The 27,506-nt window shown below is 42.1% G+C and overlaps 1 protein-coding gene across 5 annotated transcripts; it reads right to left on the bottom strand.

The window, feature by feature from the left end:
• Window positions 1-739: 739 nt before the first annotated feature.
• On the bottom strand, window positions 740-23,988 carry cuedc1b (CUE domain containing 1b). 5 transcript variants are annotated; one of them, XR_012947347.1, is made up of 12 exons: window positions 23,870-23,988; window positions 19,557-20,198; window positions 18,623-18,750; window positions 17,179-17,305; window positions 15,654-15,900; window positions 13,927-13,992; window positions 12,041-12,142; window positions 11,838-11,931; window positions 11,300-11,358; window positions 11,009-11,222; window positions 9,090-9,159; window positions 740-6,993 (listed from the first exon to the last, which is right to left on the bottom strand). XR_012947347.1 is itself a non-coding variant. In XM_076075436.1 (11 exons), coding segments are annotated over exons 2-11 (1,197 nt in total). In that variant the 5' UTR covers window positions 19,860-20,198; window positions 23,870-23,987; the 3' UTR covers window positions 740-6,992. The 5 variants fall into 5 exon arrangements, 3 of the variants coding, with proteins under 3 accessions (XP_075931551.1, XP_075931552.1, XP_075931553.1); XR_012947348.1 differs by having other exon boundaries at window positions 12,041-12,121; XM_076075436.1 differs by lacking the exon at window positions 11,009-11,222 and having other exon boundaries at window positions 23,870-23,987.
• Window positions 23,989-27,506: the final 3,518 nt, after the last annotated feature.

The following is a 27,506-nucleotide window of genomic DNA, read 5'->3' as shown; positions in this document are numbered from 1 at the left end:
TGGCCTTCTTGCTAGAAGACCGATCTTAGAAAAGGAAGTTAATTCAGAAATGACAGCCCCTTCTAATGGGCCACCAGAAGAAGCCTTATCTGAAGAGGAGAGATTAAAATGAACTGAGTTACAAAGCAATTTAGATGACATGTATCAATAAAAGCAGAGGAAGCCTTTGTAAGTTCAAGGCAGAAATAGATAGACTGTCTGCCTATCTCTTTAAACTAAAGTAAAGTTTCATTCTATACTACAGTGGAATATTGAGGGGACTGGTTACTGAACAATATCTCAAAGTTGTGTCATGAATATTATTCTACTTTATACAAAACTAAGTTTGATGGGGATGCCATTGTCAGCTTTTTGTAATTATTTGGACAGTACATTCAATCAGCCAGGAGGAAGTTAATGTGTGATATTCCAATCACTTTAGAGGAAGTTTTTTAGTTGCCATAAATCATCTAAAAAACAATGGTTCCTTTTGACAGTATTTTCAGAGAGCATTGCAATATCTACAGTGTCTATCATCAGGACACAGGCTAAAACCTATTAAAGTAGCCTAGTCGAGATGGGGTCTAGAGACAGGTAGAAGGTTCAGACGTATACATTGTTGAAGTCAATTGGTCAAGGTCAATGGGAGTAAAGCCATCTAAATATATATATCAGGGTTTACAGCTATTTCTGAGGTTCCTATTTGAGGATAAACCGGTACGGGTTGAGGGGAGACTCATCAGTCATCAAGTTCAAAAAGTTTGACTTCATAGAAAAAACTTTAATGATCATGTTATTGTATTTACAAATATAACTCACAAACCAATCAGACAAGGTACAACTAAATGACATCAAGGACTAAGAAATTTCCTTTCATACAAGAAAACTTACAAATAAAAATGAAAACACAACAATCACTACAAATTGTTGGAGAAGCAAACATGTCTAATGTTCACTTTCATCAGAAAGTCAGAGTTTCAGATCTAACGAGGGCTAATGTTTTCTTCCTGTTGGACATTTCAAAGACTACCAGCAACATGAAGAGGTGAGCATCGTATAAAAGGGTTGGAGAGTGTCTAGCCCTGGGTGTGCTTCCTGCTGTGAGGATATAGAGTGTCTAGCCCTAGGTGTGCTTCCTGCTGTGAGGATATAGAGTGTCTAGCACTAGGTGTGCTTCCTGCTGTGAGGATATAGTGTCTAGCCCTAGGTGTGCTTCCTGCTGTGAGGATATGGAGAGTGTCTAGCCCTAGGTCTGCTTCCTGCTGTGAGGATATGGAGTGTCTAGCCCTAGGTGTGCTTCCTGCTGTGAGGATATGGAGTGTCTAGCCCTAGGTGTGCTTCCTGCTGTGAGGATATGGAGTGTCTAGCCCTAGGTGTGCTTCCTGCTGTGAGGATATGGAGAGTGTCTAGCCCTAGGTGTGCTTCCTGCTGTGAGGATATAGAGTGTCTAGCACTAGGTGTGCTTCCTGCTGTGAGGATATAGTGTCTAGCCCTAGGTGTGCTTCCTGCTGTGAGGATATGGAGAGTGTCTAGCCCTAGGTCTGCTTCCTGCTGTGAGGATATGGAGTGTCTAGCCCTAGGTGTGCTTCCTGCTGTGAGGATATGGAGTGTCTAGCCCTAGGTGTGCTTCCTGCTGTGAGGATATGGAGTGTCTAGCCCTAGGTGTGCTTCCTGCTGTGAGGATATGGAGTGTCTAGCCCTGGGTGTGCTTCCTGCTGTGAGGATATGGAGTGTCTAGCCCTAGGTGTGCTTCCTGCTGTGAGGATATGGAGAGTGTCTAGCCCTAGGTGTGCTTCCTGCTGTGAGGATATGGAGTGTCTAGCCCTAGGTGTGCTTCCTGCTGTGAGGATATGGAGTGTCTAGCCCTAGGTGTGCTTCCTGCTGTGAGGATATGGAGAGTGTCTAGCCCTAGGTGTGCTTCCTGCTGTGAGGATATGGAGTGTCTAGCCCTAGGTGTGCTTCCTGCTGTGAGGATATGGAGTGTCTAGCCCTGGGTGTGCTTCCTGCTGTGAGGATATGGAGTGTCTAGCCCTAGGTGTGCTTCCTGCTGTGAGGATATGGAGTGTCTAGCCCTAGGTGTGCTTCCTGCTGTGAGGATATGGAGTGTCTAGCCCTAGGTGTGCTTCCTGCTGTGAGGATATGGAGTGTCTAGCCCTAGGTGTGCTTCCTGCTGTGAGGATATGGAGTGTCTAGCCCTAGGTGTGCTTCCTGCTGTGAGGATATGGAGTGTCTAGCCCTAGGTGTGCTTCCTGCTGTGAGGATATGGAGAGTGTCTAGCCCTAGGTGTGCTTCCTGCTGTGAGGATATGGCCTACATTCTGAAGACATATCACTGTAAACAATGGTCATGTTGCTAAACGGCTCCACTGCAGTTCATATGCACATTCATGACGTTAGTGTTTCTGTTAGCAGTGTTAGCAGTGATCCAGCTGCTCAGTTCTCCTCAACAGACACTCTGTTTGCTGACCAGCTTAAATGACCACTTGAGAACGTGGGTGTGCATACTGTAGAGAAGAAGAAATCCCCCCGAACATCAGCGTACACTTTTCAGGTATTCTAGCACTTTTCCTTAGCCTGACTCATTTATATCGAGTCTTGAGTTTGTCAATGGAAAAAAAACTTTTACAGTGGTCAATTATAATCAATTAATACTTCTGATTTAGAATTATATAATATATATATAACATTTTATTTGCATTGAAAATGTGCATAAAAAACTAAAGTAACATTTAAAAAATATTAGAGTAATTCCACATTGAAAAATAACATTGAATTGAATTGGAAAAATACAGTTTAGGAAGCATTTCATATTTTACATTTCAAGATGTGCATGCAGTATGTCAAGTAAAAATCATATCTTCATACACACTTTCAAATTAAAGAGAGGTATGTAAAATACAAAGAAAATGAAATGGACACTGAATACTTGATAAAAGGTTAATAAACAAAAGAAAGCTCAACCTACAACATATGGTGTGGCTGTAGTGTACGTGGCATCATGTGATCTACAGTATATCTGATCAGCTCCACAGAACAATAAGGACTTCACATCCAGTTAACAGAATAAACCCTGAAACAGTGTGAGCTTCTGTGTTCAGGCCACACACGCTGTGATTTGGAAGACTGATCGGGATTATGGAAGTGCAGTGATCGAAGAGAAAGAAAGTGGGATGATGGGAAGAATACTCTTTTAGGAAGCACGCTTGTTCACCAGAGACAGATGAAAGATCAATAATTGCTTATTTTTCAAATTGACTGTTGCTTTAAAATATTGTCTTTGTTATGATTGACCGCTCTGAATGGCACTAAATAGTCCTAATGTTGATAACCTCTACTCCTGTTTGGAGTATTTGGGCTTGTATGGTGCATCAAAATCAAAACGGAGAATCATTGGGGGGGGGGGGGGGGTCCCTGAGAGGAGAAGACATCAACTAAAGAACTAAAGTTTCCTAAAAGAAGAATCCATCATCAACCTGCTGACAAATCACAGCAAAAACTAGACAAAAGCTGCCTGAAACAACTCTGGAGCCAGCTCATTACGCTACAGTTCAATAAACAACGATCCAAGTGTCCCAGTCATAGTATTCTGGACTAATGTCTGTGAGTATTTGGCAATATTGTGGATCTGGATTGTTTATGTGGCTGGGTGAAAGGTCATGGACTAAAAACAAAAGCCCACCATCTGTTCATGTTTCCTGTGACTCGTGTTGACTGGCTTCTGTCTGAGTATGATATTGTGTCTTTTGTCTTCCAATTTAAACCATTAAATCAATTTAAAACGGTTATTTTAATTGAGCCTACTACACAGGTGGAGTGTCTGTTTTCGTTGTGTATATTTTCAAGGTTCATTATGCAAATGAAATTTCCCAAAAAGCCAATAAAGGTAAATCATTTATAGATTTGTTTAATATGAATTCATTCCACTTTGACACCGAGTTCTCTGTTAAAGTTCAACATTCAAACAAGCTGCTCAAATTGGACTTTAACGTCAACATCAGTAAATATTCTGACTGAGAAAAGAGAAGCAGCACACGATCATGAGTGAACATTTCACCTTCTGATGATGGGGTCACTTAGGGATCTGTCCCTTAAAGCTGGAGTACAGGACTTTTACATATGAACGTCCGGTTTGTTCCAATCAAGCATCTTCCAAACGAGTGAACACACTGCTGATTAACACCGTCACCGCCAGGGCAGCTCTCTGTATTTCTCAGTTTATCAGAACTAATGCTGTGTAATGTTTAAAAAAGGATTCATTCATCGGGGCGGCGAGCTCACATCTCTCCTGCAAGCATACATCTAAGCTGTTTGTGTAATTACTGTCAGTGCCAAGGGGGGAGACAAATGTTCTGCACTCTTTAAGGAAACACCTGAACCTGATGACCCTTTAACCCAGCTACGTTTTTGTTCCAGCCCATTTATTAAAGCTGCATTCATTTCTTTTTTCAGCCACCTGGTAGCAGCACAACTGCGAGACAAAACTTTGTAGCTGCTAGATGCTCCTCTGTGTTCACCTGCTGGGCTCTCACTGTGTGTGTGTGTGTGTGTGTGCTGCTCGGCGCTGGGCAGTAGAGCACAGAGGCTTTATCAGAGCGGCTTTAAAAGTGATGTCATGTATGACTTGTAATACATGTGGAAAACATGCATTCAACAAATTCCTTTTTTAACATCAGTCAGTCATCCAAACTTTGTTCATCACTTAATAAGCAAATAGCACATTGAAGCAGTTTAATCAAAGGGGATAGATAAGTGATAGATAACACACAAAACTGAGAAAACAATCCAGAGAAGTTCATTGGTGGAGATTTTCTGAGGTGATAAAAAACATGTTATGGACAGAGGGAGAAAGAAAAGAGTTGATCTAACCTCTCCTAACACCTTCTGTTCACACAGGCAACATCTCACACTACTTATTGAACCCATGCTAGTTTCACATCTACACATACAAATGGAGCAGTAGAAAAGGGTCATTTTTGTTTTGCATTTTGTCCAACTTCAGTCTTCACTTCCATGTCCAAACATGACGCCATTGTTTACAGCATTAACTGTGGGATCCAGAACATGTCTCTCCCTTCACTCAAGGAGACGACATCAACAAAGACATGATTTGCTACAAGGACGATCTGAGGTATGGCAAAGTAGGTGATATTTCCATAACATCTTGCAAACATCTCCCAGGTTTAATACAAGAGTTCTGGGAACGTGGCAGAATATTATCAAAGTGTTTGTGAAGCAGTGAATGGAGCTCTATGGGCGTGCTCACTTCAAGCATGTCCAGAGCAGTGGATTCAGACTTCTAGTGTGGTTCAATAGGGGAGATGAGATCAATGCCATTCCCCAAAAAGAAACATTACAGTGAGGCCCAAAAACACAGGCCTGAGCCACAGAGCCCCGCCCACACTGGAAGGGAAAACAATTCACCACTCTCCATTGACTTGTGTGAAGGTTCCTCCTCGCCGCCTTCGCTAGAAAACAGATAAATGGCTAAAAGCTGGCGTGTGGTTCAATACTCTACCAACACATCAAACAACACAGAACTAAGTTTTTAGAAGCTGTCAAACCGAAAGAGGCATCAGCAGGAAGAATGAGAACTGTGGGATCAGTTTGAACTATATTTCTGTATATTAAGCTAAAGCCTGATGACAGTATGCAACTTGTCTTACAGTGGAATATGGATCAATTAGAAAGCTATGCAGTATTATGTTGGCAAGTGCCTTAGCCAACGACATTAGCTTGCTAACGTGTCCCGTTATCGTTTAGACTGCACCCCTGGAAGACATAGGGTGCTAAATGAACCCTTTGAGATGCTGAACTCTGTAGCTGGCTCCAGCACTTCAGCCCTGGGTTGCTAATTGTTTTCCCTCCTGTAGAGGGAAAACAATTAGCCTCAATTTCCCTCAGAGTACGTCTGTCTCTCTGCTCTGGATGTGGCAGGACTGATAACATAATCCAAACTAACAGGACATGACCTCAAACATGCAAGGGTTTATGGGTAGGAGGAGGTAGATATTGACATCTGGAATTGGAGTGCCCAATTCACTTTGAACCTTGCCACTGTTAACAGTAGTGGTGACCGTTTCTCTAGGACACCACTGGTTTGCTCCCATTACAAATTGCAGCCACCACAATATTAAGAACTGAGGAAGGTATAATGCTCAGACTCATGCTCATCAAAGTCATGTTATTGCTGCGTGGGATTTATTTAATCTAAGTCTGAAGGTGACAACAATATGCTGTTATGCGCATCACATCTGTAGCATTACGTTTGATAAATGATGTTATCATTCAGGTGACACCCATGTGCCGTCATCCTGGATTGATATTCGGACCACTGTGCTGTTAAAGGGTGCTACAACAGATTGAATGACATCGTTTCCACCTTGCCAAAAAAAGAAATGAAAAGAAAACTGGTAAACTGCTCTAAACATGCTTTCTACTGAGTCCTTTAGATCAGCTGCTTACATTGGCCAAGTGTTGACATTTGGGCAGCCACAACATTAATGGCCACAATATTCAGACATAAGAATTTCAGTTACTTTCAAAAACAGCAGAATATTACAATCTGATAAGAAAAGATGGTAAAAAAAGCTCTACATGGTTTATTGTATAGAAAGGATCTGAAATAGCAAGCCTGAGGGGCACCAATCAGAATACAGTCTGGTAAAGTAACAACGGTTCATATGGCAAGATCATCACTACTCTAGTGTTCCTCTCTCTTAAGGGAAGTAGTTTACAAATACTGGAAAGGACTTATGCATTTCCCTTTACATTTAAAATGATATATTAACAAAGTGTTAGAATACAGAGAGAATGCATTTATTGACAGTTAGGCCAGTGCTGGGAACAGTCCCGTTCCTCTCCCTGGGGAGGAGGGGTCTCATTGCTGAGCCTTACATTGGCTGGTTTGGATTAGGGTGGGGTGAGCAGGTGGAGACAGGAAGAGCTGCAAGGCCACCACCCGTGAGTCATGCTGCCTTCGCCATGGCAACCCTGATATGGTGCGGCATCAGAGGATCTGAAAGGCAGGACAGAGTGTGTATGGTTAGGGATTTACATCCCAAGATAAAACTATGAAGACATTGTCTGTGCCTTCTTTTAAGGCTCTTGAAAGTGCTGGACTGCAGAACTACAGAAGGCACAGTGATCACGTAGGACATCTCTGTTTTGAGCTCAGTTGAGAGGAAGAAAGCAGAAACGTAGAAGAAGACGGTGGTCAGTATATACACATTAGATTCAGACACAGATTGATTGATATGAAAATTGTATTTATTTGAATTGAGGTGTCTGTAACCTTCAGACAAGATGGCCGCAGCCCTTTGTTCCCTAACTTAACAACCGTTCACCTCATTCCAATCTGTCCACTGGCGACATCTTAGATTCTCTTACAAGATGCCACACACCAGACTAAATGGAGCCAGCCATGATGACCCTTACTGGATTACCAATGCCATCAAAGTGGCAACAATATTCATTTATCTCTTGATAAAATGTAGCTAGATCCGTTGGTGCATGCACTAAGGATGTGAAGATCTTTTCTGTCTCTTAAGGAATGGCAGCATGGCCGTACTTGGCCAGCTTTTCTAGGGTCCTGTTACTTACATAGTACCACTATGGACACCATGACAACGATTGCTTGTTTTGAGGATAGGGGATAATGGATAAGTTATTGCCTCAGCATTTCTTTTTTGGCAGAGATTATATCTATTATCTTTTTGTTGTTTTCAAGGCTCGTTCTTCCTCCATGACAGTCATCCACATGGCTAGTTAGAAGATTAAACGCTTGCTGCACACACATCGAGTGGATGTAGGATTTATTCAAGAGTCACATTTGAAATGCAACGATGTGACACATTCCTCGAATGCTGCATGTCCCCTGCATGATACGGCACGGCCCTACTCAACCTGGTACCACGAGAGCTAAGCAGGTACAAGAAGGTGGAGCTAAGACTCTGCAGGCCACTGACTGGTCAGCGAGAATCATCACGAGCACGATACTGGACATCCAGCACAAACCCACCGTCTTTAAATAGCTACCACTGAATTCATTCAACCGAAATGTGATGAACTGGCAGCCTGTAAAACTACGACGTCCACTACTGTATACATACACTATGCCATACATGAAGTACACTACTACTACTTACACGACGGAGTACAATAACACCCCTACACCGTACACTAACACCACACAAGGTACAATACACTGTACACCATGTACACTAAGAAGTACACTACAGAGTACAACTGAAGTGCAGACACTCCTGTGTGGTTGCAGATGAAAGGATCCAGCGAGTGTCCCGTTGAAGAGGATGTCACAGCAGTCTGACACGGTGATCAGCTGAGAATCCCACCTACACTGAGGGCTAACTATCTGTAGTGGAAACGAGCCATATACTCAAATACTAGAAGGTCTGTGGTCATTAAGCAACACTCTCTGTCCTTAACCATCAACCACAACGTTCTAGAAGTAAAGATGGCCGTATTTCTTTGATAAAGACAATTATTGCTGGTAAGAAGTTTGCTTTCATCTCAGTCTCTGACAAACAAAACCATTTCATTCCATGTTTTTGTATAAGAAATATTCACCAAACTCAAACTTAAGAATCACAACTAGAAGCGCTAGAGTAACATCAATGCTTTTCTGAGTGACATCAATCATTGACAGCACAGCACATATTACACTTTCTAATACATAGAATAAAGAGAAAGTACTACGTTAATGGAAATAATCCCTGTAGCCTTAGAACTCAGACAAAATGAGAGTCTAGTAAAACTATTCAATCACACTGTGGCCTACTGCCAGATCTCAGGGGAAGCTGCTGACCATTTAGCAAATATTATGAACATTATTCTTAGATGTAACAAACACCTCTCTCCACTCTTATGTATTCTCCCCACTAACCTCTGGCCCAAAAGATGACACTCTTGTTAATCACATTTTGTCTCCATTGCTTACATATGTTTGACAATAGTTGGATGGAGTTAAGCACACGTTTCCCTTTGAGCACAGTGTTGGGCAGTGTGTTGTTGGTACATATACACTAGTCACAACACAGTCTTTATAGCAGGACTCATTTTTAGCCCACGTGGAATGACTGAGGAGTACCTTACCACAATATTGGCTCGTTGCGTTGCTCGTTTTCTTCCTGAGTGTTTGCTCTTCTGGGACGACCATCTTCCTCTGGACACAGACACAAAAACACATGAACATAGCTATATGTGGCCTGACTTAGTCACATTTGATCATCTTCACTTTCTTTTATTAATTGTGTTTTGTGGTCATTGTCATTAGACACTGTGGGAATGCTCTTCTTTAGGTATGACACCAAGGTATCTCCTACATCAGGCACAACTTTTATCAGCTCAAATCTCATAAGAGGCCAGCTAAACGCTACAATCAGGACTGTATAAAGAATTTTAATCAAAGAAAAAACACACACTTTCACATTAATTCTGATGTGAACACAGGTGCATCACAGCACACACTCAGCTGTGATCAGGAGTGTGGTCAGAGGTTCCCTGTGGAGTTTGTGACCACTATTACTGCTTTAGGACAATGTTTTTATGTGTGGGCCAAATTGGAACCAATGCTAAAGAGCTGCATTCTCTCTAATAGCCATCAGGGGGCGACTCCTCTGGTTGTATAGAAGTCTATGAGAAAATGACTCTACTTCTCTCTTGATTTATTACCTCAGTAAACATTGTAAACATGAGTTTATGGTCTCAATCTCTAGTTTCAAGTCTTCTTCACTACAGCATGATGTTCATTTAGTAAATGATGGTCCATTTAGAGTCAAACAGACCATGAAGCAGGGGATGCTTTGGAGTTTGTTTTCACTTCAATGTTAATTGTAATCCTTCTGGTCGCTTTAAAATGTCGTACTAAGTTCCATCCTCTCCAGTCCCTTCTTGTAGCAAAAAACAACCAAAATGCCGATCTTGAAGGGGAGGAAAACATAAATGGCTTACCAAATCTCATTTTCTAAAACCTTTCAGGTTGTGGGTTTGAAGTCACAGCAGAGACACATTTATGTGCATGGACTGAAAAAGTGAGTTTTTCTTAACATGTTACTGGTTATGTTTTCGCTGCAGAAATGTAGCTATTTTGCAATACAATCGAAGAAAACAAGGAAGTGCAACATTTAGAACACACCCTGAGGCCCAGACTAGAAATCCAAGCTGAACTAGCAGCCTGTAGTTCCAACTACGTCACCGTTAGTGTTGAATTAAATTGAAAAACCATCCATCCATCCATACATTGTGATATGGAAAAAGTACAGGATTCTTCAACTGATGGTTTGAATAGCTCTATTTGGAATGAATGAATCATTCTAGAATTACCAGAAAATAAGGGGGCTCATCTGTGAATGACAAAAGGCGTCTAGAAGGGATCCAGGAGATCCGGTATTTTACGGCTACAATGGAGCAGCGGCTTGCTACTACAATGAGAATAGCTGGTCCACCTTGCAGGAACATGGCTTGGGTCTTGAGGAGTTAGAGCATTTATTCAGATTGTTACGCTCACTGCTTCAACATTACTGCTAACCACACACACACACACACACACACACACACACACACACACACACACACACACACACACACACACACACACACACACACACACACACACACACACACACACACACACACACACACACACACACACACACACACACACACACACACACACACACACACACACACACACACACACACACACACACACACACACACACACACACACACACACACACACACACACACACACACACACACACACACTAACCCTGCCAGTGCCAGTTTTCCTTTTGTCTCAAGCAGCAAAATAAGTTGTAGTGTTATAGTTTGAGTTAATTTGCCATCATCACGTGACTATTACACACATTGTAATCTCGATGATGAACAATAAATCGTGCAGCATTTGTGAGCATCACGGTAGCACAACAGAGTTTGCAGCAGTGAACTCCTCTTTCTGGGTCAATATAGCACACACTAAGGAATGTATTGCTCCAATCAACTTCATTTACCTTCAAAGCTGATTGGACATCCAAATAAAAAAAAGGCGGCAAATTTTCTCTAGAAGTCATTATAGTTTTCATCTTGTGAATTCAAATTGAACCACAGCTCAGTGGTCAGCTCGGTCTCCTCCCAATAAGAATGGATGGATGGAAAAGTAGTGAAAGGCTCTCAGGTTGCTCTTTGTGTGGACAGTGACCTGACGTCTGAGGGACCATCTGCACCCTGAAGCTAGATCAGTTAGGAAGCACTGCAACAACAGTAAAATGTTTAACATCGTGTGGGCGACATGCATTTCTTACCACAGGGGTTTCCCTCTACATCGTCGAGGAGATTGGCCGTAGAGTTGGTTGTGCCCAATCTGGAAAGGATATTAGTTAAGAACACCAAAACCCTGAGTCACACAATTCACGGACTCACAGAAATCAGTTAGGGAGGCTGATCGTTGGCTGATGATGCATGTGTGAAGCAGAAAGCTTAATTATGGTGTTGATAGAGTATGACAATGCTTTATGTAGATGATGTAAGACTTTAAGAGGCTAATGGCAATGATTTAGCTTTCTACCATATAGCTTTCACTTGTTCCATCAGCATTACAGAAACAGCAGCACTAAGACATCTGCAGGTTATGTCTCTGCTTGTTGCACTCATGGAGGACAAGAATGTGTCGAGTTGAGTCACTGCTGAATGTTATTGAAGCAAAATGCTTTTATTTGCTGAAGTAAACTACGCCCACTTCGATGGTGCATATGTTCGGGGTAAATAAACATTGGCTACTTTACTATCTGAGATCAAAATATAAATAGCCAGATCATGTGACCAAGGTAAAGCAAAGGATACGAATGGTGCTTCAGGAGCATCTTCCTTTTCGACTTTCTCCGCTTTGTCTTTTCTGAGAATGTTCTGGCAATTTCAAACAGCTTCTTTCTTGTTGCTGAAGGAGAGAAAATATTCCAGGTCATGGACAATGACTTTAAAAAGGGTAATGCCATTGTAATTGCAATTTGTGAAATATCAGTGGTCTTGTAAATCAGGAGACTTACATTTGCCCATGTGTTTGAGCTTGTCTCTGAACAGGGCGTCATCTGAGACGGCCTCCATTGAAGCTGCAGGGTACCGTTCTCCTGCACACAGACACAGCAACACTACCCCACTGTACACTTACAGTGCATCCGGAAAGTATTCACAATGCTTCACTTTGTCCACATTTTGTTATGTTACAGCCTTATTCTAAATAAAATGGATTGAATTCAGTTTTTTCCTCAAAATTGTACACACAGTACCCCATAATGATAATGTGAAAAAGGTTGTTTTTTTTAAATTTTTGCAAATCGATAAAAAAAAAAAAAACGAAAAAAAAAAAATCACATGTACATAAGTATTCACATGACACTCAAAATTGAGCTCAGGTGCATCCTGTTTCCACTGATCATCCTTGAGATGTTTCTACAACTTGATTGGAGTCAATTTACATTCAGTTAACTGGAAATGATTTGGAAAGGCACATAATGTCAAACAGTCGACAGTGCATGTCAGAGCACAAACCAAGCCATGAAGTCCAAGGAGCTGTCTGTAGACCTCTAAGACAGGATTGTATCGAGGCACAGATCTGGGGCAGGGTACAGAAAAATGTCTGCAGCATTGAAGGTCCCAATGAGCACAGTGGCCTCCATCATCCGTAAATGGAAGACGTTTGGAACCACCAGGACTCTTCCTAGAGGTGGCCGCCCGGACAAACTGAGCGATCGGGGGAGAAGGGCCTTAGTCCGGGAGGTGACCAAGAAACCGATGGTCACTCTGACAGAGCTCCAGCGTTGCTCTGTGAAGAGAGGAGAACCTTCCAGAAGGACAACCATCTCTGCAGCACTCCACCAATCAGGCCTGTATGGTAGAGTGGCCAGACAGAAACTACTCAGTAAAAGGCACATGACAGCCCGCCTGGAGTTTGCCAAAAAGCACCTGAAGGACTCTCAGACGATGAGAAACTAAATTCTCTGGTCTGATGAAACAAAGATTGAACTCTTTGGCCTGAATGCCAAGCGTCATGTCTGGAGGAAACCAGGCACCGCTCATCACCAATACCATCCCTACAGTGAAGCATGGTGGTGGCAGCATCATGCTGTGGGGATGTTCTTCAGTGGCAGGAACTGGGAGACTAGTCAGGATCGAGGGAAAGATGAATGCAGCAATGTACAGAGACATCCTTGATGAAAACCTGCTCCACAGCGCTCTGGACCTCAGACATGGGGCGAAGGTTCATCTTCCAACAGGACAACGACCCGAAGCAAACAGCCAAGATAACAAAGGAGTGGCTTCGGGACTACTCTGTGAATGTCCTTGAGTGGCCCAGCCAGAGCCCACACTTGAACATCTCTGAAGAGATCTGAAAATGGCTGTGCACCGACACTACCTATCAAACCCGATGGAGCTTGAGAGGTCCTGCAAAGAAGAATGGGAGGAACTGCCCAAAAATAGTTATGCCAAGCTTGTAGCATCATACTCAAAAAGACTTGAGGCTCTAATTGCTGCCAAAGGTGCTTCAACAAAGTATTGAGCAAAGGCTGAGAGTACTTATGTACGCGTTATATTTTCCTTCTTTATTTTTAATAGTTATGCAAACATTTTAAACAAACTTTTTTCACTTTGTCATTATGGGGTATTGTGTGTAGAATTTTGAGGAAAAAATGAATTGAATCCGTTTTGGAATAAGGCTGTAACATAACAAAATGTGGAAAAAGTGAAGCGCAGTGAATACTTTACAGAGGCGCTGTATGTACTGGCACACAAACAGTATTTATAGTAGGATGTCTGGGGCACACAACATTGACACAACCAGCAAATATCACAGTGAATGCACACAGACCAGTATTCAGTGTGCAAAGACAGTTGCAAATAGCTTGGCAGAGGAAGCTTGATGAGTGATATCTACCTGTGGAATTCTCCATACTAGATGAATGAGTGGACTTTGATTTCTTTGATTCATACTTCAAGCGATCTAAAAACAGAGAGCAGATGTTATGACCACTGATGTGAGGAATCAAGATGTGATGAGTTCTGGTATAATGGTATAATGCCCAGACTTCTAAACCTCCATGTCAATTCATCTCGACTAGTGTCAACCTTGTCTTAACTAGCTCGTCTCAGCAAAGTCGGAATCTCAGAAGCGCTAAAAAGGGAGTAGTAACATTTCTCTCTAGTGGACTTTCTGAGAATAAAGTCAAAGTCTTATTTTTGTCTCAGAATGTAGAAAAAAAAAAAAAAAAAACCTTGAGAGTGGTTCAGGCCCAACTGGACCTCTTAAATACCTACTAAAACAATGGAAGCGAGGGCCTTGATCATAAGCTGAGGGATGTGAGACTATGACAAATGGAGACATATGGAATTCATTTTGTCCAAGTAAAGAAAAGCAATGAGAAAATAAACACCAGAAGCCCAAAACTATTCAACTAAATGTGACAAGAGCCTATATGGGAAAAGCGAGATAATTGGATTTTTTTTAAATGGAGAATCACAGTTTCAACTAATACAAGACTTTTCAAGAAACATGCTAAAATCAATGAGAGAGTCATGTCTGTACAGTAGGCTGGATACTGAACAGAGCTAGAGGGGAAGCCTGCCCCTGACTGAGTGAGTGACCGAGTTACACAATTCAATGTTTTGAGTTTCCCCATTGGCCCTCGTGCACGGACAGTCCTCAATTATTTGACTTAGACGTTTCTAACGGCATATGACTAAAGGTTCATAACGTGCGCTTTTGAATCTGAATTCCACACATCAATCAACGTCACGTGTATTCTGCGTGCGTCTGCGTGCACTGGACCAGCTTTGGGTTGCTGATATTGCAGTGTGGTTTGTAATCATACATTTAAGTTTCAAAACTTGGACAAAATAATTCCAAAGAGACAGGCATAGGACTTGAGCATCAAGGCAAATTATGGGGATAACGGCACAAATAAAGTCTTTTAAAAGGTGCCCTGTGGAGTTTTACATGGTAACAGTCAGTGTTGCTCACTAAAACCCATCGTGTGCATCATTGAGCTCCAACAAATGGGTGGAAAGTATTTCCTCCCTCACAAAACACTTGCTAAGCCGTGTTTTATATTTGAAATCCAGCATTGTTAAATGTTTTACAGCTGGCAGTCTTCTTCTTCCTGCCTTTGCTGGCACATTGCAGCATATCTTGGTCTGTTACAAACACCTATGGATCAGCAGAATAGTGTGAAACTACTGGTAGGAGTGTGTACTGCTTCACCCAAGTGTCCTCGTGCGCATGCATGACAAACTAAACAGTTCCACAGCACCACTAGAGGTCTAAAACTCCACAGGGAACCTTTGATGATGAAACCATTAAAAAGGACAATATCTCAATAATATGTGTTCAATATCTCACAACCTCCCATATACATTCTATACATTATTACCAGTGATTAAATATCCTACAGTACAGCTATTGACACTGACTTCCTGCTGACATTGTGAGCAGAATCTCTCGGTGTATAATGGGTCGAAGAGACAGTCATACCTCTCTCTTTCTTTTTTTTTTTCTTTTTTTTTTTAAGAAAACTTTATTTAATTTATATCAAATCTACAGTTTCCACAAATACATACATGGTTCACGAGTATACAAAGACAAGAACACAAAGACAGATACCATACCTCTCTCCAAGGCGACGAGGAACTCGCGGTTGCGCTGCAGCTCTCTCATGAACTCCTCGTTCTGCAGGAACAGGGCGATGCGCTCGTCTTCCAGGTACTGCTTCAGCTTCTTGTCTTGCTCTGTAGCTCCTGTTGTCAGACCTGGACTTCCAGAGGTCCCCGCGGCTCCAGACTGAGCCGTCCATTGGCTTACTGAAGAAACTGAGGAAGACGATGAAGGCTGGGATAGACTGCTCTGAGAGCTTTGCTGAGGTGAAGACAGGAGAGATTGTTGGTTAATATCAGGACTACTCCTGCCATTAGTACTGTACAGACATTGGTAAACATTTTGGAAAATATAAATTTCTTTCTGAGAGTTAGATGAGGAGACATCAAGACATCATGTCTGTGTGTTAAATACAGAGCTGATCTCAGCACGTAGAGTTAGCCTAGAGTAGGGGGAAAGCACCTCATCACCTGACCAGTAACATGTATACTAATCGCTGAGCTCACGACCGTTTCCTGTCTGGAAACCCTCGCTGTAGCAGAATACTCTGAAGTGTTGGGCGGGTGGATTAACTAGTTCCAGTACGTAGCTCCCCTAAAACCACCGATTCTCATTTAAACACAGCTGACTGTGCATGGATTTAACAAACAAGATCAAACTCATTTCATTTGTTCATTCAGTTTTCAGCATATTTAAACTCAGGCTACACTTGTCCTATCTGCAGTCTGTATGCTAGACCAAGCTAATCAACTGCCGGCTTCAGATGCATACTTCCAACCATTGTTTTCCATATTATTGTGGTTGGAAAATGCTTAAAACCAGGTTTGAGTTGTGTAATCACTCATGTCTAACGGTACATTATTGTTTAATGCAGTGCAGGTAATGCACTTTAGACCTCTCAAACCAACCTGCTCACGCAGTGCATTACCATAATGTAACACGGACAAATATTCATTTGAACTTGATGTTCACTAATGGACTACTTAACTCCAGCATGTTTCCAACTGATCTCTGTAATGTATGGACATTAATGGAAACTGGAATGGTTGAAAAAAAAAAAAAAAAAAAAAGAATGAAAACAAATGAAAGTCATTAGCTTAACTTTGTGGAAACAAAAATAGTCCTTTGACCTCCTACAGCAAAACAGATCATTTAAGTCAATTTAAAGACATCGCTGCAGGATCAGACAGCCAGATCAGTGACCTCATGGCAGTAAATGAGCCAACACAAACTAAAAGTCATCAGTGATTGATAAGGATATCCCTGGCTGTACAGTAGGTACCATTGGCTGGCAGTCACTTGAATAAGCTACTGTGCTTGAGTTAATGTAGCTGCTGAAGCCTGGCAGTTAGAGTGTTGGTCAGTATTGTTCGTGTTTTCTGTTTACAAAGCACTTTATTTATTACAACCAACACTGCCTTCTATACTACATTTCATAATGCATATGTATATTTTATGACAAAATGAAAGTACATTTTGAAGAAGAATTAAACCAAATGCACCCATTTAACATCTACTGTACATGCGGACATTTTTTACCTTTATGCTTTCCAACTGCTGTGGCAGGATCCGCAGAAAATCATCGGGGAGATTTCCAAGTAAAGGAGGGTTCCAGTTGCGGTAACTTCTGACCTGCTGGTGACCTGGTGGGGGCTGGGCTTCAAATCTATTAGAGCCCATGGAGTAACAGGACACATAAGTAATTCTACCAACTACATTAAGTACATACCAACTTACCTCTACCCATGTCATGTGTGGTCTACCCTCTATTTTAGCCACACAAGCCGCATGGCTGTACGGATGGTAATGTCAGCCAGTCGAGCCATTACTTTGATCTGGACTGAAGTATCTGAACAGCTACAGGATGGACTGCCATGAAGCATTGTGTGGTCTCCAGAGGATGAATCCTACACTAAGGACCTTTCCCATTTTGAGTGAAATATCCCAACAGCAATTGGATGCATTGCCATGACATTTGGCTGATGTCCAAAGTCTCTGGAGGATGAAGCCTAATCGCAACATCTACTTGTGATATAAGGCAGGCCACGAGGTTCCAACGGGAGTCAACAGAGGAGTTGCTTCCTCAGGATAGGGGAGACCAGCACCCACAGGCCACCAGTTAGGTATCCACAGAGGCAGAGAAGGCAAGCTCTGGCTCCGGCTAAGAAGGCGGGACAAGACATGGGGAGCTAGCAACTCCTTAAGTAGTTTAGTTGCAGGGGACATCAGAGAGACATCCCGGTTCACCAGGTGATGTACCGGGGTAAGGGCCGAAACCTCTTAGAACGGTGGTCCTAGAGCCTAGCAGGATTAACACCTACCTGTTCAAGTCAAAGGTTCACCACCAAATATTTGCAAAAATGTGTGTTAGCTACTACTTTGTGTTAGCAAAATAACACCATGCTAAACTAAGACTGTGAACATGGTAAACAGTACACCTACAAAACATACACAATGCAGCTGTTACGCTTGGTTTACACTCACACGCCAGAAAGTATACATTTGAGTATTTATATTTTGCAGCCAAATCAAAATTGATTACATGATATTCAACTTTTGTTTCATTATAATGCATTAAATACTTGACTTCTTTCTTTACAGGGCTTGTACAAAGGCAATAAAGTAGTCCATGAATATGAGATTACAGTTTATTACAGTTCCTCCTAGGCATTGTGGCGGTTGGTTTATGGCGTGTTTTGTTTGTTTTGTTTTTTTAATTACACTCGTTGTCTTCTTGCTTCTTCACAGTACACTTTGTTTGGATGCTCTCTGGCGTCTGAGAATACCGCACTGAGCATTGTAATGAGAGTATTGGTAATGTCCTAAACCAGAAGCAACACTATTAAACACAAACTCTCCCACATACAAACTCTCCATCCATTTAATAAAATCAGAGGTACACTTCATTTGTGATACAAAAACCCAAAGAGAACAAAAAAGGTCTCAGCTCCTTATATGTGAACGTTCAGTCCCTCTTCCTTACCTTGGAGGGGGCGTTGGTGGGGCTTCTGGGTATTTCCTGTCATAAATGTGCATATCATACGTTGGTGGGGAGTAGACTGGAGGTGGTTCCTCATCTGAACTGTCGGGTTCCAGTGTTCGCTCCAGGATCTAGAGAGGAACAGACAGCGCAGCACAAGCCTTGTTTCATTAACCCGTCTTCCTCTCAGTTGATGAACATGATATTAGCCTCTCTATATCTACATACATGTCCTGAGACATTGTGATAGGGGGGGGGGAGGGGGGGGGGGGGGGGGGGGGGGGGGGGACGACACACACAAAGGCCATTAGGCAATGCATCGCTGGGATCAAATTCAATCTTCAAATTCAAAATCAATTAGTGCTTGGCTCAGCCTCATGTCATGAAGCCCTGGGTCAATGCCTTGTGACTGAATAGAGTCAGCACATGTATTTATAAGTCAAGGTAATGTATGACATGACATCACGCATGTGATGTGCAACAGGAGAATGCTAGGAACTCCCAAAATAGAACCAGCCTGTCTTAATCTGCAGAAAATAGCAACAGGTCTTTTGTTAGCTCACTGCTTACAGCCACTTCTCCTGTAGCTGGGATGAGCGCCAATCAAAAGGACTAATTGTTCAATCTATGGTTGTAGTTTACATTTGCTGTCAAAAAAGTTATTTATACCAAAGGTTCTTGGGGTCTGTGATCGTATGCTATGAGCCAACAGAGAATTATTAAATAAAACATAAAAGGATTCGGCGTAAACGACCTATAGTGATCACGGTTACAGCACACGCAGACCAATGTGGCTCAAAAGTGGTCAGGTGTATTTTAAATCTTTTCCCCATCATCTCAACATGTCGATCTGTCACAGGCCCGACTGGTAATCATTGAAATACGTTTGGTTTATCAGGCTGGGCCAGCATTAGACTGAGTGGACCGTTCCACTGACCTCTGGTGGAATGCTGTCATCAGAGTCTGAGCTGTCGTCTGAGCCCTGTCCGTCGATGCTCATCTGGAGCAGCTGGTCGATAGTGGCGTCCACCGCTCCGTTGTTGGAGCGCAGCACGCACTCTATCACCTCATAGTCCATGGAGGGGAACATGGTCTTGAAGTCCTCCATGGCCTGGTTGAACTCCAGGCGTCGGACCTGCCGGTTGGGCCTGCTGTTGTTGAGCTGCCCGTGACCACTGGCGCCCCCACCACCGCTTCCGGAGCCTCCATTGCTGCTGCTGCGCTTGAACAGGCTCGTCATCCTCAGGTCCCGCCAACCTACTGAAAGGATGGCTCTTCTTTTCTGTCACCAACACACGCACTCTGGCCCCTTCAGTCTCACTCGCTTTCCACTTCTCCTCTGCTCAATTTCTCATTCTAACACAAACATGGCAGTCTTTAAACTTGAGTTCTCCCCCCCCCCGCCCCAACGCTACTCGTTAATCAGCTGCATCCAGCATGGCTGACTTTAATATAGGGTGTGCAGGGGCTGGAATAGTCCGGTGACAGAAATGAAAAGGTCCAAGGGTCTGTCACCAGGTAGATATTACAGTCAAACTCTGCCAGGGCACACGCATCGCTACATCACAGTCATTAGCACCTACAGAGAGAAGAAAGGCAGTGTGTTAGTACGAGTTAGCAGCACAAACTTTATATACACTTCTATTATTAATCTTATAATGAAACTACATCATTGCTTCATGACTGGGACCCAGACAACTGAGAAGTAGATTCAAATATGTTAGAGGTCTGGAGGGAGAAGCTGGCTGTAGCTTTCTTTAATCTATTTGCAATGGCTGCCTCTCCCTCCCTCCCCCTGCTTCACTGGGGTTCATTGTAGCTGGCGGCTGCCCAGTGCCACATGGCAGTGCCAGGGCCCATCAACAGCCTGTAAACAGAGCCCCTCTCTCAGCCTCCTATTCACCAAGAGGCTGGCTTTGATGTTAACAAGTTGCCCTTCCTAACAGCCATGCCTTCCTGCCACAGTGAAGCTGTGTGTGTGTGTGTGTGCACACAAAGAACAAGAGACACTGTATGACGCAGGAATTGAAAATAGTCCCAGTACATAATTGTGTGCAACTACTCTGCACGCCAAAACTGTTAATGGAAAAGCTCTAATGGTCTTTTATTTGTCCACCTTGTTTTGATCACCAACGGCCATTCTAAGCAACGGGAATGAAGCAAACGTCAAGATCCACATTCAACCTGAGGACACAGCAGCACACGAGGAGCCAGAGCACTTTAAAGGGCCCTTTGTGAATTTGTTTGTCTGGATATATGACACAGGTACAGCACTATATGTCACACACACAGATTGCATCAGCTGGATTTAGACAGACACATGCAGAGTCAGCACTCAGCTCCTGCAGCTGCACATGATAGAAATAACACAGAGGATCCCATCCTGCTGTGGGACAGCCAGATGTTCCATGCGCTTACAACATCGGCTTGAAATAAAGGCTTTAACAATAGTTGAAATATATTATTATTAATACTTACGTGTCAAATGCATTTGTTTAAGTTTTATGTGAGCATGGGCTACTGATCTCTTCTCAACTGATTGCAAGTACTGACTAAATGAATATGACGGATTTGAATAGAAATTACAATGGCTTCTTTTTGAGAAGATTTGGGACAAATTGATTTCCCGAGTGGTGAAAACGACCTCAGTTTAAAGCTAACCTTTATTTCATTTGACAAGAGCCCGTACAGCTGGACACTAAGGTATTTTAGTCAAAGCAGAATCAGACCGACTGTAAAAGACCACTTAAAGAGCACAAATATCTTCTCAAGTCTTTGAGACAAAACAGGCTCTCCATCACAACAGCCATCCTACTTCGGTTTAGGGTACAGTCAACAGGCAAATAGTGGCCTGAACAGCACTTTTCAAAGCACCTGCCTTTACCTTGGGAACACTACAGCCACATATTCTCAAAGCAAGGTGCAAGATGCATCGTGACTCTCTTGAAAGATTATGTCTCAATACAGAAAACTCAATTTTTCTCAAATTTTTTGAGTGTGTGGTGGAATGCGGGTTTTAGCGGCACAGTTCTGCTGGAACGTGCAGAGGCCTGTTGAATCGTGTTATTTGGGTTTAATGTTATTCTACATGCTTTGTTGTCATATAAATATATGAGACTGCTTCTTGTGAGTTTGTTCTTGTCATTGGGTTAATTACATTGATTGTGACTATATGCATTGCCCGTTAATGACGCAGCATCCCATCATGCTGCGTCATAATGAGGTTATTAGGAAGAGGTTCAACTGTAGTAGGACAGCACTGAAGGCCCAGGTATAAAATGCACGGCCCGCCACTGATATGTGGACATCCATTGCGTCACTGTAACCATAATAGGAGGATTTGATTGAAGAGGAGTCTATATTAAATATTTGCTAATAAGGGCAACTTTTTATTTCAAGTGATTCAGAACCTTTATTTTGTTAGTTCTCTTTGCAACGCTGGGAAATATGTTGGAAAATGTAAGCCTCCAGTTGACACATCTCTTCTGTTTGTTACTAATGTTGTATTAATAAAAGATCATGGAAGTAAATTGATCTGTTCTATTCTATTAAATACGAATCATTACAAATATGCTATGTTTCCGAATCAAACCGTGAGGTGCCGAGAGATCCCCCATCCCTAAATATGATAGCTGAGTGAGGTGCGCTCATGCTTTTACGGGCCTACACTGATCTGTCAGCTCTGGCTATCTGACATGAAGGCAGCTATAGCAGGGAGAACTCCCAAACTACGACGCATCACATTCTTAACATTTATGTACTGTATGAAAACATATTGGAAAAAAAAAATCATATAAAATTAATATATTCATTCATTAACAGTGAATCATTTAATATTATGGGATTTTTGGGGTTCTAATGTATGAAAATGCCATTAAGTGCAAGTGTCCCAAGCAAAAGGTTTCATTAGAAAACTATTGTAAAACATGTTCAAAAATATAATACTAATGTTAATTGACACCTTTGAAATGTCTCACTACTAGTACATCTCTTGTCCACCAGAGAGCACTGAACAAATGTAGGGCCTCATCATCAGAAAAGGGATTTTGAGCGTGTAATAATGACAAGGATAATAATAATAATAGCCATTATGAAATTCTTAACTCTCAAACACCAATATTAGTATCAGCCTCAAAAACCCAGTATTTGTCTGGCCCTGGTCCCTCAACAAACAACAGAACCACTGACTTTAGAACCCACATACACTGTGGCCATGGTCACCTAGACGCTGATCTGTGATCCGATTACATGCCATGCACACAAGAGGCAGCTTGATGATCACATTAAGGATACAGAAGTTTATACTGTTGCACCTTTGACTTGTTTATGCATTGCAACCTAAAATGCGTGTGTTACAGTCATCTAGCATAACAGGAGGTCCGTTACCAAAAAGGTGACCCCGTGGAGTTCAAACAGTGTTACGGATTTTAAGAGCAGTTCCCCCAACAGTGTGTCATGAAGTAAGCCAGCGCTACTGTAACAGATCATCAGAAGTACCTACTATACAGTAATGGAGACTCCACGGTGGTTTGCACAAGAGATTAATGTAATCTCTGCTACACTGCCCAGCGCGGTGTATTTTAGGTGGAGGGTATTTTGAGAATAACAGCTGACGAAATAAGAAGTTGATTTTACTTAAATACTTAAGTGCCTCGTGCATCGGATGTACGCTGAATTAATACGTAGATCATAGGGGGTCGTCAAAGCTCAAAACATAATGTACTTGTATGTGTCAACATGCAGGGCCACATTAAAATACCATTGTTTTTTCAACTTGTTTCTTGTGCATGTGCTCGTATCGGGAACAGGTCGCTGCTAACTGGCTAACGGTACTGTTCAGCTATTAGCCAACTCAGTAGTGGTCTAAATGCCGTGAATAACGGTGATGTTACGAACGGAATTCATAAAATATTACAATGTTGACTGAATGCTACAATAGCTAATGTTAGCAGCGAGCTTTAGTTAGCCAACGGTTAGCGGCGATACAGTAGCTCTTCCAGCTAACTAAACACAAGCAGGCTCTTACGGTCCTGCGGACAGAGGCTTGTCGTCGACCGTTAACGTTACAAGGCCTCGGCCAGTGACTCTCGGTTGCAGCATATGAGCTCTGTCTGAATATGTCATCGAATACGAGGCACGAATGCTCCGCTTGGAGTGGAACAAATGCCTGATATTGAAAACGACACTGGCATAGAATATCCACACATAAGCCAGTAACGTCAAACACGGAGCAATGTTAGCGGTACTCACCGAGGCGCACAGGGTCCAATGGGAACCAGAAAGATAGCGTTCCTCAACAACACACCAACAGATATGCCATTAAATTCAGCTGGCAACCGGATGTTTCAGGTCAGCCACAACACACTCAAAGCTTCAAAATAATGGACATTTTTCTGCATCTTATTTGGATAATATTGTTCTATTTTTAATTTAAAAAATAATCATCGCCTATCAAAGATCAATGTCTGCATACATACTTGTAATAATTATGAATGCATTCCAGTAAATATATGCAACATGATAAGCATGTAGCACTGTAGGGAAGCACATGTAGCACTGTAGGGAAGCATCAGGTAGCATCCTGCATGTTGAATGTAGAGTTTGGGTTTATTTAACCATACTGAATGACATTTTGAACACTCATCTGATCATTTGCTGTGATAAGGACTTTGTTTTGCACATATTCAGTGGCATTTCGCCATTATGGATAAATCCAGAATAGAAACACAGATGTACATACATACATGTAATTGTGGTATGCTCGTATATTCATGTTGTGCAGTCAACCATTTTTCAAACCAACAAACCCATTTGTTTTAAATTATTGTACAGGTTCTGCAATTCTAAAACATACCAATGTGACATTTGGGGAAGTTGGTATCATGATGACAAATATATTAAGAATATTATTCTTTTATTTAGAATAGTATAGTATAGCCATAGCATCCTGAGGTTGAATTATTAACTGACTAATTACTAATTGATTATCTAGTGTCACTGGTGTGGAAACGTCTTTGTACACAGTAATCGAGAATTTAAAAGATAAATAGAAACGTTGTAATGTTCACTACATTGACATTCTTTTTGGACACATTTTGAAGTTTATTTTGAAGGCCACATTCTTTTGTATCCGGTCCTATTTTGGTACAGCCTCTGGTCCTCTGGGCCTTTAACCAGCACAGCAGATAAATGAACACTAGTCAGACAACAACACAGGCTCCAAATTAATGGCAACTTGGAAAAACGTACATGGATTTCAGTAGTGATGGCGAGATGAAGCTTTATGAAGCATTGAAGCTTTCCATCCAATTGGTTCACACATGGGTCAAAGCTTCATGGTGCTTAATTTGCTCTACTCTGCCATCAAGTGGACAATAAATGTAAAACAGGCAGAGTGATTAAAATGACACCATGGCTTTGGTGTGTGAAGCATTGAATTGAATAAATGAATGAATGATGTTTGTGATGCCAATACATAACTTATGAACTTATTAATATGGTGTCTATATTTATGATACAATGGCGGGGTCAAAAGGGAAAGTGGAAACAAATTGGGGAGAGGGTTGTGATGTGAAAAGTAAAAAAAAAAGAGTTAAAGTTAGGATTTTATTGTCATATACATATATACGAAATTTGACTTCTGCATTTAACATGTAGCAGCCAAGGATCGAATAGCCGACCTTGCGACTACCGGACAACCATTGAGCAACGGCCGAATGTGCTTGAATCACTTGGTTTGTGACTGTCCAGAGAGGGACAACATGTAACACGTAAAACATTTTATTCATTTTTATTTAAAAATAACAACTTTTCCACAGTGCTGGGCTTCAGGCGGTTTTTTTTTTTTTTTTTTTTTTTGATTATTTCGCCTGCTTTAGAAAACACGCTTTCACAGGGCACAGATGAAGCTGGGGTACAGAGAAAAGCAACAGCAAGTTTATACAAGTTGGGATACACATTTTTATGTCCTTCCCAATACTCCACAGGGTTCTCCAATCTTCCAATGTTTGGTTCACCCAGGTACCTTTGGACCTTCACTGAAGCTCGAATAGTTTGCAAACAAACGCGCAATAAAGTCCGAAGTACACAAAATGTGAGTGTTTTCTCTCTGTAGTCTGTTAACAAATTGTGTCCTGTGTTCTGTTTATAAGCGCAGGATTGATTTCTACTGGCAGAATGCGATCGTCTTATTTATGAATTATTTGCGTCTGTACGTTTTGAAATTCAGATTGTTACGTCATTATTAAATAACCCAGAATATGATTATTGTTTCTCTGAAATTTTTAAACTCATCAAACCCGACAATCAGGAATGAACAGCCTCTGGGATGAGCAGCAGAGCTGATGTGGGTTGCGCCCATGAAAAATTTGCCAAATCTTCTCTGTTGCCAAACAGCTTATTCTGCTGTTGCTATTGACCGTCAGGCCCGTTTGCGCTGGTGTCGGCAACACCTGCACTGGAACCTGAACATGTGGAGGAACGTTATGTTCAGCGATGAGTCCAGATTCTGTCTAAGGAAGTTGGATCGTAGGGTCAAAGTGTGGAGAAGACGGGGAGAACACTATGCTGATTGCTGCACCGATAGAGTAACACCTTTTGGTGGAGGCAGTGTGATGGTGTGGGGCGGCATCTCCATCACTGGAAAAAACGAGGCTCGTCTTCATTGGAGGCAATCTCCATGCAGAGAGATATCGAGATGAGATTCTGCAACCAGTGGCGATCCCATTTCTCCACAGTCTGGGACCGAACTCCATCCTCCAAGATGAAGACGCTCGCCCCCACAGAGCGGTTTATCAGAGACGACCTCCAGAATTTGGGATGGAATGGCCTGCCAACAGTCCTGACCTCAACCTAATTGAACACTTGTGGGATCAGCTTGGGCGTGGTGTTCGTGCTAGAGTGACCAACACAACCACGTTGGCTGACTTGCGACAAATCCTGCTTGAGGAGTGGAATGCGATCCCACAGCAGTGTGTGAGCAGGCTGGTGACCAGCATGAGGAGGAGGTGCCAGGCTGTTGTGGCTGTGTATGGTTCTTCCACAGCTACTGAGGCTCTTAAATAAATAAATTGTAAAATTGCCATTATGTCTTGTTTCTTCCTTGTTACTGATAGACTTCAATCATCCAATCCACCAAACAAGACACAAGAGTCAATAGCAACAGCAGAATAAGCTGTTGGCAGGCAGAGAAGCATTGGCAGAGAAGATTTGGCAAATTTTTCATGGGCGCAACCCACATACTCAGCTCTGCTGCTCATCCCAGAAATGCATGTTCCTTACAATTGGGGCACCGTTTGAAAGGTAATTAAACAGGCTTTCCAATGGTATAAGATGTATTGCCAAGAAGCAGGGGCGTTTCTAGGATTCAAAGAAAGGGGGGCTTAGCCCCAAGGGGAGTGGCAATTTTTTTTGGGGCCCATTTGGGGCCGTGGATATAGACAGTTCATAGATTGGTTCAATCAGAAAGAGTGTGATTTTGCTGTAGTTTTGCTTGTATTCAGTATATGATAACACAAGAGACAGCATTTGAGGGTCATAGTGAAATTTGACAACACAAATATGAACTTTTCTCAAATAAAGAGAGAAATAACTTTCCTGCTTGTAAAGGAAAGACGGATAAACTAGCTTTGATATCCGCGTCACTCCCAAATCCTAATTCTTAAAGGGACTGCACACAATGGATGGAGAATGGACCTGACAGTGTCAACTTTATATCGTTAAGTATGATGATGGCTATTGGATTGCAATTTGAAGGGGGAGAAAACATACAAACCAGAACGCACGCACATATGTAGCATGTTAGACTTATAAATAACTTGTCCATGTGAGAAACAATAGTTTAATTTAATGACATCACCAAAATTTTTAATTTCTTTTAAATTTTTAA

The sequence above is a fragment of the Anarhichas minor genome, unplaced genomic scaffold, assembly GCF_050575085.1.
Source record: "Anarhichas minor isolate MPS153535 unplaced genomic scaffold, ASM5057508v1 ptg000052l, whole genome shotgun sequence".
Classification (NCBI taxonomy): Eukaryota; Metazoa; Chordata; class Actinopteri; order Perciformes; family Anarhichadidae; genus Anarhichas; species Anarhichas minor.
The sequence above is the reverse complement of the archived record's forward strand: the minus strand, read 5'-3'. Positions and strand labels throughout refer to the sequence as shown.